The sequence below is a fragment of the Macaca nemestrina genome, chromosome 2 (assembly GCF_043159975.1).
Source record: "Macaca nemestrina isolate mMacNem1 chromosome 2, mMacNem.hap1, whole genome shotgun sequence".
NCBI lineage: Eukaryota > Metazoa > Chordata > Mammalia > Primates > Cercopithecidae > Macaca > Macaca nemestrina.
In genome coordinates this window covers 19756642-19770724 of record NC_092126.1, presented here as the reverse complement: position 1 = coordinate 19770724, position 14083 = coordinate 19756642, and the positions used below count along the sequence as shown (strand labels likewise).

Below are 14083 nucleotides of genomic sequence, written 5' to 3'. Positions count from 1 at the left end.
GGTGCGCCGCGGAGGCAGTCCCATTTCTTCTGACTCGGCAGGAGCCCTGGATGTTCTGGAAGGAGGGACAAGCCGAGGCTGGAGGGGCTGGGCCGACGCGGAGAAGGCCCGTTACCCAGCAATACGCGCGCGAGACCCAGGCCCGCCGTCGGGACCAGCACGGGCCGGTGGGAGAGGAAGCACTGCGGGAAAGGACTCGAAGTGTGGCTCAGCTCTCAGCCGGAAAAGGGGCCGCCGCCGTCCACGGGCTCGGCGCCAGGGCCGCGCGAGGAAACCGGAAGTCAGGCCCGAGAGAGCTGGGAGGGCGTAGGGAAGCCAGGTTCGGTCGTGGGGGGGTGGGGAAGTGCAGGAGTGGCGCGCGGTGTACTACATGTCCCGTGAGCCTCCGCAGCGGAACGGGGCGTGGCCGCGCGACGCCAAGAGGCGGAGGCGGAGGCGGAGTGGAGTTAGGTAAGAGCGTTGGAGGCCGAGTGGAGTTAGGTAAGAGCGTTAGCAGCCGCCTTACCAGTTGGGCCAGGGGCCCCTTTCAGGGGCGCCCTCTAGTGCGTCTTTTTCACACAGCGGCCTTTTGGGGGTCCCCGGGCCGTGTGGTGCGTGCTGGCTCGGCTGAGTAGCGCCCTTACAGGTTTAGGAGCTGACGTGGCTGGAAACTGGGAAGTCTGTTAGAAGCAGTTTACCCCTCTGTAGCCTCTGTTTTCTAAGCTCGTTGCAAGCCCTCAGGCGATCACTTGAGGCACAAACTCGACGAATTGCGTAGGGGTCTGTAGTTATTCACAAACGACACCGCGGCTTCCAGCACATTGCTCAGTTTATGAAATGAGAGGGAGAAGATGCCAAAGTATTGGAGTTGTGCCCGGCTTGCCTGGAGTTGCCACCACCTTGCTTATTTCTAGATGGTAGACAGTCCCTAGCTGTGGAATCACGAGTAGTTGAATTAATTACAATCATGGAAGGTCGCAGCCAGATGGAACCCCTGTCGCTCTAAGGTATTGGTTAAATAAACAAATAAAGACCAATAATTATAGGAAATTTAACTTCACTAACCGCCAATTAGTAATACGGACATTCCTCACCACCCCCTTAAAGTAATATTTTGTCATCTGCCGGCTTAACTATCAGCCCAACTGTCAGCCCAATAGGATGGATTTCAGTCAAGGGTTTACATGAAAATTCGTTTTTTTTTTAATTGTTGTTGAGCCTCTCTTTTTTGGTTTAGATTTAAGTGAAAATTTATAGTTGTTAGGAACAAAGACCACAAGTTGAAGTTTTATGATATTTTCAAAAATACTTAGAAATGTGTATTAATGTTATCGTTGAGAAAGGAAACGATTTGCTTCAATTTACCGGGCTGGAGAATGGAAGAGAGCAGTGTTTTTAATATTTTGAGCAAGTATCAGTCCTTAATTTTTTTTGATTACTTCCGTGATGCATTTTGAGAATTTTCAATTTAAAACAACAATTAGGTGGTGTGTTTTTACAGGTAGAGTTTTGAAGAATGCTAGCAAAATTGGTTGAGGCATCACAAGTCATCAGACGTATAGTGGTAATCTGGTTTTTAATTTGAAGGTGTAGAAATATTTTTGAATCTTCGTTCACAATATAAGATAATTTAAGAATTGTTGAAAAGGCAGGGGAAATCATTTTTATCTTTTCTTTCTGGGTAAGTAAAGAGAAAATGTTGTCATAAATCCGTATTTTGAGGTTTATCTGTTGAGGGAGTCAATTTTTGTTTCCTAGTGCACACTCCACAGTGGGTTTATTAACAAACATATAATGGGTTTGTTAACAAATGTATTTGCTTAACCAGGATATATAAACTTTATTATTTCAGTCAAGTAAAACATCTTGATTTTTCTTTTTGGGTTGTGGAACCCGTGCTAGATTATGACCAAATATAATCCATATAGTCATTGGATTTAGCTGCAAATGGTCACTTTCTACCCTGTATCTGCTCCAATTAACTTTAACAAATAAAATAAATTATTAGAGAAAACTTGTTACACAGTTCAGATATAATCGTGTATTAAAGGTTTATTATCAGGGAAAGGCCTCTAATAATTAAAAGATACAGTCTTGAAAAGGACATTTTATAGGAAAAGAGAATGGTTAGATAATTGTTAAGCTCCAAGAAAGAAAAGAATTTAAGGGTCCTAAATGATAATCTTGACTGATAGCCAACTAGTTCAGTGAGTGGTTGGTTTTCAGAGCATCTTGATTCCATTGAAATGTATTGGAACTTTGGTTAGGGATTTTTTTCAGAAATTTTCCTATTTTCCCAAGAGGGAGTTGTGAATTACATCATCTAAACAGCTGTCTCCAAGGCCAAGTTTGGGACAGTTTCTTTTCTTTTAAACCATTACATTTTTTTGTAGATACAAACTCAAATCTGAATATTTCAAAACAAGTCACTGCTTTAAAAAGATATGTATTTTTTTCAGAATGGCTGTTTTGGACTGAACACTCTTGACACCAGGCACTTTAAAAATTGTCCTGTCTACATGTTGTCGCTCATTTAAAAAAAAAAAAAAAAAAAAGAAAGAAGGATAAGCTCCTTCTCCACTTTTTTCCACCCCCCCACCAACTCCAAGATCCAGATGTTCTCCATCAGGGACAGGGCTCCTGAAGCACATGATACTGGCTGACACTGGGTTCCCTTTTTCACTGGATTAGATTGGATTTCAAAGCAATATCTTAATAAAGAATATGGGTGCTAGCACAACTTCTGACTGTGGCTTAGCGTTTTTTCTTATTTTTAGGTAATAAGGTGCATTTTTAGAGCTTCAAATCTTAGGCAACATGTAAAAATAAGGAAAAAACTTTTTTTTTTTCTTAAATGAAGACTGTGTCTGTATCTGAGCTGTGAAGAATACAGTAAAAAGAAACAGTAAGTGCAATATTTAAGAAAAATTTTTAAGTGAATTTCTGATTAGTGATTTAAATTGTGTATTTAATTTGATTAATGTCATACTACCTCAGGGGTCATGTTTTCTGTTTCTTTGTTGTGTATTCTGAGGACTGCTTTGGTACACCCTGGATAGATGTGGCTCTTCATTGTCAGAGGAAGAAAACTTAATATGTCAATACCACTAAATTGAAATGGCAGTGTCTGTCTTTTCATATTCATATCAGCTTCAGTGTCATTTCATCAGTGTTGTTTCAGAAACTTCTTCCTCTCTTTTCCTTACATATCACATGTCCAGGTTGTATCTTTAGGGTATGAGAATAGTTTTAGTGGCAAGGATAAAAGCGATTTCAAGAATACTACCAAAAATAAAAGCTGGTATTTGGGCATACACCGTTGTCTTCCCTGTTTTTCCCGTACTTTCTCCCTCTCCCCTCTCCTTTGTCTCCTTACCCCTCGTTTCCCTGTCTCTCAGATGTATGCACGCACGCACACACACACACACACACACAGAGAGAGAAAGAATGAATTATGAATGCCTTAGAGTTCATGACTTTTCTTTTTTTTTTTTTTTTTTTTTGAGACGGAGTCTCGCTATGTCGCCCAGGGTGGAGTGCAGTGGCCGGATCTCAGCTCACTGCAAGCTCCGCCTCCCGGGTTTTTACGCCATTCTCCTGCCTCAGCCTCCCGAGTAGCCGGGACTACAGGCGCCCGCCACCTCGCCCGGCTAGTTTTTTGTATTTTTTAGTAGAGATGGGGTTTCACCGTGTTAGCCAGGATGGTCTCGAACTCCTGACCTCGTGATCCGCCCGTCTCGGCCTCCCAAAGTGCTGGGATTACAGGCTTGAGCCACCGCGCCCGGCCTATGACTTTTCTTAAACTGCGTGTATGCCAACCTGTGTGCATCTTAAACTGGCAGTCTCTGAACTGAGCAACATATATTATTTACCCTTAACCTTGAGAGGTACATAAAGGCTTTCCAGGGGTTATATAGTTAAGGATAGTTTTAAGAGTGTTAATTCTCAGGTTGTCAACTTGCATGTTTCATTCCTAAAATTGATCTTCCTCAGAGTGTGCTGAACTAGATATCTTTCTGCTTTCCTCTTTAGCAATTGTCCCTCTCTCTGACAAATATGGGCATACCTTATCTGACCTAAATCTTGATAGGGGTGTTTAAAAAGTGAATGACTCTAATGACTGAGTAGTTAACTCTCTTGCAAAATTGGTGAGTTTCAGTTGCTTTAAAAGATAATTGCAGAAGGACCAAATTGAGTTATCAGCTGATCATTAAAAATAATTTTTGAAGCATACCCCTATGTGATTTTTGGTCTATAACTTAGGAGTTCACACAAATGATTATTGCTATAACCAGAAATCGTTACACTCCCAAATGTTTGGAATGAAAGAATACAACATATAAAAATAGAATTAACCTGAATTCCGTTTCTTTCTAGCAATAAGTAATATTTATTTTTGGGTACATGGCCTCATGAGGGAGGGGGCAGAAGGTCCTGTCCATTTTTTTTATGACATGCATTTCCAATAAAAGCTTTTTATATTTTATTGGCCAGGCACAGTGGCTCATGCCTGTAATACCAGCACTTTGGGAGGCTGAGATGGGCCAATCACCTAAGGTCAGGAGTTCAAGACCAGCCTGGCCAACATGGCGAAACTCTGTTTCTACTAAAATACAAAAATTATCCAGACATGGTGGCTCCCACCTGTAGTTCCCAGCCACCTGGGGAGGCTGAGGCACGAGAATTGCTTGAACTCAGGAGGCAGAGGCCGCAGTGAACTGAGATTGCACCACTGTACTCCAGCCTGGGTGACAGAGCGAGACTCTGTCTCAAAAAGAAATCCTTTTTATATTTTATTATAATTATAATTTGTTATATGTTAAGTGTTCTAGTAATTTAATGAGGACACAGTATTAGAACTTATGTTCTTGGAAATTTTAAAATTTACTTTTTTTGTTGTAGGGGAGTATGATAGGGTGATCAATTTAAAATATTTTGAAACACTAAAATATATTATGTTGGGATAAGCTTATGTGGAGGAAGTGAGATGGAAATATGAATTCAAGGAAAAGAGACATGATATCGAGTTCCCAGCTGCTAAAGGAGAGCTTGTTCATGTAATTTTCAAAAAGATGGATGATGATAGATTTTAAATTACTATGGCATTTACATTTCATTTATAAAAGAAATTATGACTTTGACTCCAGCAGACAGTTTTGTCCTGGACATACAATCTGTGCTTCACTAAGAACTTTTTGACTTAAAAATGTTTGCCATCAATAGAATTGGTTGCTGACAGAGCTTTTTTTTTCCTAAAATAAAACATGAGTGCCGTAATTGTCTGCACAATGACAAAATGCAGCGATTTTCTGGCAGAAACATGGTAAAGAAAAATTAATGGTCCTAGAAAGCCTTTGACATGAAGAATCACAGGGAGAAGAAATATGAGAGCAACCAACAGGAGAACAGCAACAGAGAAGGTTGGTAGATTGTACAGAGAAGACTCAGTAGAGGGAATCCTATAATTCTTATTAAATGAAGTAAGAGAAACCCTCCTCTGAGGCTTTGTAGTTATACTCTTTTGCTATTTGAGATATGAATTTGTTCATTTATTCAACATTTGGCAATTATTGGGCACCTATCATGTGCCAGACACTGTTTTAGGCACTGGGATGAAATAGGCAAGATGACTTTTTTAAAGTACAAGGACATGAAACCTATTAGAGAAACCAGTCACATTGACAAAGAACTGTGTGAAATTTAACATGATAAGAAATTCCCTTTCATTTATTTTTTGCCAATAGTTTCTATATGTGCCTATAAAGAAAAAAAAAAAAGTCTTTTTTTTCCTACTTAAAATGAGAAGAGAAGAATACATAATTCTGTTTTGAGGCCTTCATTTACATTGTAAAAATCAGGAAGACAAAGCAATGATTCAGAGGAGAGCCATTTTATAAAGCTACAAATAAATAATAATGAAAGGATGACATTAAAGTTCATTAAGGTCTATAGAAAGAAGTTAAGCTACATTTTTCAAATAGATTGTGTAGCAAAGAAGAAAGAAAATGTCCAAACCCACAAATCACACCATACAAAAGCGAAATTTTTGATTTGGTGTGATGGTTAATTTTATGTGTCGACTTGACTTTGTGCCTGGGCTGCCCATGTATTTGGTTAAACATTATTTTTGGGATGTCTTTGAGTGTCTCTAGATAAGATTAGCATTTGAATAGTAGATGGAGTAAAGCAGATTGCTGTCCACATTGTGAGTGGGCAGCATCATCCAGTCCACTGAGGGCCTGAATAGAACCAAAGGTAGACGAAGGGAGAATTCGTGCTCTCTCTGCTTGAACATTTAAGCTGGGACGTAAGTTTTCTGCCTGTGGGCTAGAACTTACAGCATTGGCTCTTCTGTTTTGCAAGCACCTTTGGACTTATACTGAACTATATCACTGATTCTCCTGGTTCTCTAGCTTATATATGACAGATCATGGGAGTTTACCTCCATAATCACATGGGCCAATTGTATATATATTATATATAGTTGCATATATATTATATATAGTTGGCATGTATATATTATATATATATTTCCATGCATATATATATATATATCTGTGCATCCTATTGGTTCTGTTTCTCTACAGAACTCTGACTAATATACTTTGTACTAATTACAAAATTAGATCTAATTTCCTAAAGACTCTGAATTGCCTATGAATCAGTACTCAAGTGATTCTTAAGTCTCCCTCAAAAATTTGTTATTTATTCACTGAAATTACCTTATTAATTATTTGCTCTTGATAGTCATTCTATGTCATTCCCTTTTGGCTTTAGTAATCCCTTCCCTCATCCCACTGTCAAATCTGTTCACCTAGTTTTATAGGTTTTACTCCTTAGCTATCTGAACTATTGCAGTAGTTTTCGTTTAAAATTCTTTTTTCTTCCAACATATTCTGTATATTCATTTCAAAGTGATCTTTAAAAACTGTAAATGTTATCATTATACTTCTCTTAAATTCCTGAAATGACTCCTTAACATTTTTTAAAAGGACCTTTTTAATATAGCTGGCCTGTTTCTCCACTAGCTTTTATAAATGCTGCCAACGTAGGCCCTGAAATTGGATATCTTTACACACTTACACAATTTTCATTCAAGTGACTCTGATTATTCTTTTACAGTATTTAATTTCTTAGATTATCATTGATCTTATAAAAAATAATTGTCAAATTCTCAGAGAATTGGGGAACTCCAGAAAAATTTTCTAACATCAGTTTGAAAATTATAAATCTGGTTCTCACATGTTTGTCCTAGATGAAAACATATTTACAAGGGAATTTTATATGTCTGGATAAGGATGTTACTAGAATACTTTGAGTCTTAAATTTATTTGGAATATGTACCAATAAAGCAGCATCATTTTTCAACGTCAAGTGTTGTGCATTAAAATTCAAAGCCACATATTCCCTTTGTACTCGAAATAGAAAGGTTTTTCTCCATAGACCATCCAAAACTAAAATAAGAATTCTCAATGTTCTCTGAAATCTTCGTAATAGATTAGATTGCTATCTGAATATTATGGTCAGAAGTTGCAGGAGGAATTTATATCTCATTTTATTCCCCCAACAATCCTTTTTCTGGAATAATTCACATTTTCTGTTTGAAAAGTGTTTTGTTTTCCTAACTAGACAATTCAATATATTTATTGTCTGAAGTGAAATAATATATACAAATACCTGTGCTAGATAACAAGTTTAAAGGTCAGAGAAAACACAGAAAACTATTACTACCTAGAAATACTTAACTGTACATTGAGAAAGTCATTGATATGTTGAATCTAGTAACTGAGGTGATGGCTCAAAACTAAATAATTGAGTGTTAGAAGCCAGATTATCCTTTACTTGTATTATTTTTAAGTTTGATTCTTAATACTGTATTAAAAGTGGAAATGGTCACATCTGCCACTCAAATTGTCATATATTTTAAATTGAGGATTTATTAGTAACAGAAATATGATTAAAATTATTTGTAACATTTACATTTCTGAAAAACGTAACTTTTTTTGACAAGTATTGTATTCATTAAGTTTGAACATTTTTCTATTTTGGTCACTATTTTCTTATGAAGGTACAAAACATAGTATGAAGAGTCTAAGACAGTTAAATTTTTTTCTATACAACTAAGCAGAAGACAACTAGGATTTTCTAGTAGAGCTACCGTAACTTGACAAAAATATGCATGAGAGTGTCGTTGATTTCATGGGTAAAAATTAGCTTGAATTGAAGAAAAGAGAAAAAGGACTAGGGAAAAATGTGTATCTTGACATTAAATGAATTATCAGAATACTTCATAATCCTTGCTTTGTAAAGATAAATTAGCAACAAAAAAAGTTTGAAAGTTTATACAGGATTTTCATCCTTACAAAAACTGTAGAACAAGTTATTCACTGTTTTTTTAGGAGACAAAAAACTATAGAGCAATCAGGAAATTATCAACTATAAAATGTAGCATTAGGCGTATTTATGTGATATGTTCATGAAACATTACCTTACATAAGAGGTAATTAAAGATAGTGTCTTTTTTCACCCTACACATCGTAAATTATGATCGTCCCATCTTCTCTTGGCTAAACTTTTGAAAACTTAAATATTGATTATAATTCATAATTTCATTTGGTCACTTCTCATGTTTTAATAAGAAATTTTAGAAAAAATTAGAAATCAATGAAATTTACTTGTTTTGCTAACAGGATGATATGTTTCAAACCAAATATATCAGTAATTACATTAAATGTAAGTAGACTACTCAGAACAAAGATGTCATTTTGGATTAAGAAAAATAATTGTGTACTAATTATAAGAGATACATGGGAAAGAGTGAAGGAACAGAAAATATTAATAATGCATACATTAAAGTAGCTTGGTATAATTATAGTAAGACAAAACAAAGCAGACTTTCAGGAAAAAAAGTGTTACTTCCACCAGAAGATAAGACAATTCTGTTTATATGTATCTAAAGAAACAGCCTCATAAGAAATGAAGTAAAAATTGATGGAGCTAAGGGGCAAATCTAAAGTAGATTTTATATACCTCCCTCAGTAACTGATAGAATAAACAGGAAAATAATGCATTAGGAAAAGAGATGACTATAATTAAAATGATTTGCGTCACAGCTACTAGGATGGCTATTATTAAAGCAAACAAACAAACAAACAAAAAAAAAAACAGAAAATAAGTATCCTAAAACTCGTATGGTATGTCAAGGGACCCCAAATAGCCATAGCAATCTTGAGGAAAAAAAAAAAAGCAGGAGGAGGACTCATACTTTCTGATTTCAGAAATTACTACCAAGCTACAGTAATCAAAACAGTACGGCACTGGCATAAAGATAGACATGTAGACCAATAGAATTAGAATAGAGGGCCCAGGAAACTTATTTATGTTTCATAGGCACCTAACACACATAGCCCAAATGTAATTTTAGCCTATGTGTGTTAGGCACATGTGAAACATAAATAAATTTTGTGTTTAGGCTTGGGTCCCATCCTCAGGATGTATTTTTATGTATATAAAGATATTCTAAAATCAAAAAAAGATCAGAAATCGGATATGCTCTGGTCTCAAGCAATTTGAATAAGGGATATTTAACTAGTACTGGCATAAAGACAGACACACAAACCAATGGAACAGAATGGAGAGCCCAGAAATAAACCTACACACTATGGTAAAATTATCTTCAACAAAGATTCCAGAACTATGTAATAGGTAAAGGATAGTCTCTTCAACAAGTAGCCTTGAGAAAACTGGATATCCACATGCAAAATAATGAAATTGGACCTTTATCTTACACCATACACAAAATCGACTCAAAATAGATTAAATGAAGCATATGAAAAATATAAGGAATTAAACTATAAAACTCTAGAAGAAAACATAGGGGAAGAGCTTCATAACATTGGTCTTGGTGATGATTTCTTGGATATGACACCAAAAGCACAGGAATGAAAGCAAAAATAAACAAGTGGGACTATATCAAACTAAAAAGTATCTGCACAGCGGAAGAAACAACAGAGTGAAAAGGAAACCTATGGAATGGAAGAAAGTATTTGCAAACCATGCATCTGATAGGGGATTAATATCAAGAATATATAAGAAATTCATACAATGTAATATCAAAAAGAAAAAAAACCTGATTAAAAATGACAAAGGACTTGATTACACATTTTTCTAGAGAAGATGTACAGATGGCAAGGTTATGTGAAAAGAGACTCAACATCACTAATCATCAGGGAAATGTAAATCAAAAACAATGAGCTATCCCCTCTTACCTGTTAGGATGGCTATAATTTTATTTTAAAGGTAGAAAGTAAGTGTTGTTTAGGATGTGGAGAAATTGGCATCCTTGTGCACTGTTGGTGGGAATGTAAAAGGGTGAAGCTGCTGTGGAAAATGTTATAGAAGTTTTCCCCAGATTAAAAGTGGAGCTGCCTTGTAATCCAGGAATCCTACTTCAAAGGTATTTATTCAAAAGAATTAAAAAGACGATCTGGAAGAGATATATACACTCTCGCGTCCATTGCAGTCACTCACAGTGACCAAAAGGTGGATACATGAGCAGATAAGGTGGTCCATAAGCAGATAAATAGATAAAGAAAATGTGGTGTATATATGGAATGGAATATCCTTCAGCCTTAAAAAAGTCAGTTATACAAGATGAAAATGTTCTTGAGATCCATTGTACAACAATGTGAATATAGTTGACAATACTGTACACTTAAAATTTTTAAAGAATAGGTTTCATATTATATTATTTAAAAAATAGTTCAATAGAAGTCACAGAATGGGAGAGATTATCCAGAATCTGCAGGGAACTTAAGTGTGCAAACAAAAAGCAACACCATTAAAAAATGGGCAAAGGACATGAACAGACACTTTTCAAAAGACATACATGTGGCCAACAAGCATATGAGAAAACGCTCAATATCATCGTTACAGAAGTGCAAATCAAATCCACAGTGAGATACAATCTCCCACCAGTCAGAATGGCTATCACTGAAAAGTAAAAAAAATGACAGATGCTGATGAGGTTGTGGAGAAAAAAGAACACTTATATACTGCTGGTGGGAATGTAAATTAGTTCAACCATTGTGGAAAGTAGTGTGCAGTTCCCCAAGGAACTGAAAATAGAACTATTAAACCTAGCAATCCCATTTCATATCCAAAGGAATATAAATTGTTCTATTATAAAGACACATGCATGTGTATGTTCAACACTATTCACGGTAGCAAAGACAATGAATCAACCTAATGCCCATAAGTAGTAGTATGGATAAAGAAAATGTGGTACATATACACCATGGAGTACCGTGCAGTCATAAAAAAGAACGAGATGACATCCTTTGCAGGAACATGGAAGGAACTGGAGGCCATTATCCTTAGCAAACTAACACAGGAAAAGAAAACCAAATACCCCATGTTCTCGGTTATAAGTGGAAGTGAAATGATGAGACCACATGGACAGAAAGGAGAACAGCAGACAGTGGGGCCTTCTTGGGGGAGAAGGGTGGGAGGGAGAGGTTCAGGAAAAACAAAACAAAACTGTCGGGTACTATGCTTAGTACCCGGGTAATGAAGTAATCTCTACACCAAACTCCTTAGTCACGAGTTTCCCTGTCTTTTTTTTTTTTTTTTTAATTTATTTATTATTATTATACTTTAAGTTGTAGGGTACATGTGCATAACGTGCAGGTTTGTTACATATGTATACTTGTGCCATGTTGGTGTGCTGCACCCATCAACTCATCATTTACATCAGGTATAACTCCCAATGCAATCCCTCCCCCCTCCCCCCTCCCCATGATAGGCCCCGGTGTGTGATGTTCCACTTCCTGAGTCCAAGTGATCTTATTGTTCAGTTCCCACCTATGAGTGAGAACATGCGGTGTTTGGTTTTCTGTTCTTGTGATAGTTTGCTAAGAATGATGGTTTCCAGCTGCATCATGTCCCTACAAAGGACGCAAGCTCATCCTTTTTGCTGGCTGCATAGTATTCCATGGTGTATATGTGCCACATTTTCTTAATCCAATCTGTCACTGATGGACATTTGGGTTGATTCCAAGTCTTTGCTATTGTGAATAGTGCCGCAATAAACATACGTGTGCATGTGTCTTTATAGCAGCATAATTTATAATCCTTTGGGTATATACCCAGTAATGGGATGGCTGGGTCATATGGTACATCTAGTTCTAGATCCTTGAGGAATCGCCATACTGTTTTCCATAATGGTTGAACTAGTTTACAATCCCACCAACAGTGTAAAAGTGTTCCTATTTCTCCACATCCTCTCCAGCACCTGTTGTTTCCTGACTTTTTAATGATCGCCATTCTAACTGGTGTGAGATGGTATCTCATTGTGGTTTTGATTTGCATTTCTCTGATGGCCAGTGATGATGAGCATTTTTTCATGTGTCTGTTGGCTGTATGCATGTCTTCTTTTGAGAAATGTCTGTTCATATCCTTTGCCCACTTTTTGATGGGGTTGTTTGTTTTTTTCTTGTAAATTTGTTTGAGTTCTTTGTAGGTTCTGGATATTAGCCCTTTGTCAGATGAGTAGATTGCAAAAATTTTCTCCCATTCTGTAGGTTGCCTGTTCACTCTGATGGTAGTTTCTTTTGCTGTGCAGAAGCTCTTTAACTTAATGAGATCCCATTTGTCAATTTTGGCTTTTGCTGCCGTTGCTTTTGGTGTTTTAGACATGAAGTCTTTGCCCATGCCTATGTCCTGAATGGTACTACCTAGGTTTTCCTCTAGGATTTTTATGGTATTAGGTCTAACATTTAAGTCTCTAATCCATCTTGAATTAATTTTCGTATAAGGAGTAAGGAAAGGATCCAGTTTGAGCTTTCTACTTATGGCTAGCCAATTTTCCCAGCACCATTTATTAAATAGGGAATCCTTTCCCCATTTCTTGTTTCTCTCAGTTTTGTCAAAGATCAGATGGCTGTAGATGTGTGGTATTATTTCTGAGGACTCTGTTCTGTTCCATTGGTCTATATCTCTGTTTTGGTACCAGTCCCATGCTGTTTTGGTTACTGTAGCCTTGTAGTATAGTTTGAAGTCAGGTAGCGTGATGCCTCCAGCTTTGTTCTTTTGACTTAGGATTGTCTTGGAGATGCGGGCTCTTTTTTGGTTCCATATGAACTTTAAAGCAGTTTTTTCCAATTCTGTGAAGAAACTCATTGGTAGCTTGATGGGGATGGCATTGAATCTATAAATTACCTTGGGCAGTATGGCCATTTTCACGATATTGATTCTTCCTATCCATGAGCATGGTATGTTCTTCCATTTGTTTGTGTCCTCTTTTATTTCACTGAGCAGTGGTTTGTAGTTCTCCTTGAAGAGGTCCTTTACATCCCTTGTAAGTTGGATTCCTAGGTATTTGATTCTCTTTGAAGCAATTGTGAATGGAAGTTCATTCCTGATTTGGCTCTCTGTTTGTCTGTTACTGGTGTATAAGAATGCTTGTGATTTTTGCACATTAATTTTGTATCCTGAGACTTTGCTGAAGTTGCTTTTCAGCTTAAGGAGATTTTGGGCTGAGACAATGGGGTTTTCTAAATATACAATCATGTCATCTGCAAACAGGGACAGTTTGACTTCTTCTTTTCCTAACTGAATACCCTTGATTTCTTTCTCTTGCCTAATTGCCCTAGCCAGAACTTCCAACACTATGTTAAATAGGAGTGGTGAGAGAGGGCATCCCTGTCTTGTGCCAGTTTTCAAAGGGAATTTTTCCAGTTTTTGCCCATTCAGTATGATATTGGCTGTGGGTTTGTCATAAATAGCTCTTATTATTTTGAGGTACGTTCCATCAATACCGAATTTATTGAGCGTTTTTAGCATGAAGGGCTGTTGAATTTTGTCAAAAGCCTTTTCTGCATCTATTGAGATAATCATGTGGTTCTTGTCTTTGGTTCTGTTTATATGCTGGATTATGTTTATTGATTTGCAAATGTTGAACCAGCCTTGCATCCCAGGGATGAAGCCCACTTGATCATGGTGGATAAGCTTTTTGATGTGTTGCTGAATCCGGTTTGCCAGTATTTTATTGAGGATTTTTGCATCGATGTTCATCAGGGATATTGGTCTAAAATTCTCTTTTTTT

General features: G+C 37.0%; 1 protein-coding gene across 9 annotated transcripts in view; it reads left to right on the top strand.

Annotated features, from left to right (window-relative positions):
• Positions 1 to 333: 333 nt before the first annotated feature.
• The window catches only part of LOC105488960 (zinc finger CW-type and PWWP domain containing 2), a 160075-nt gene continuing 146325 nt past the window's right edge, over positions 334 to 14083 (top strand). For 3 of the 9 annotated variants that reach the window (XM_071090786.1, XM_011753507.3, XM_071090785.1), the window contains exon 1: positions 618 to 2884. Coding sequence is in view for 1 of the 9 variants with exons in the window: in XM_071090784.1 (XP_070946885.1) it covers positions 371 to 450 (80 nt within the window). In the remaining 8 variants the exon portion in view is untranslated. Of the gene's footprint in view, positions 481 to 617; positions 2885 to 14083 lie in introns of those variants that run through there. The other 6 variants (XM_071090784.1, XM_071090787.1, XM_011753513.2 and 3 more) reach the window with 6 other exon arrangements.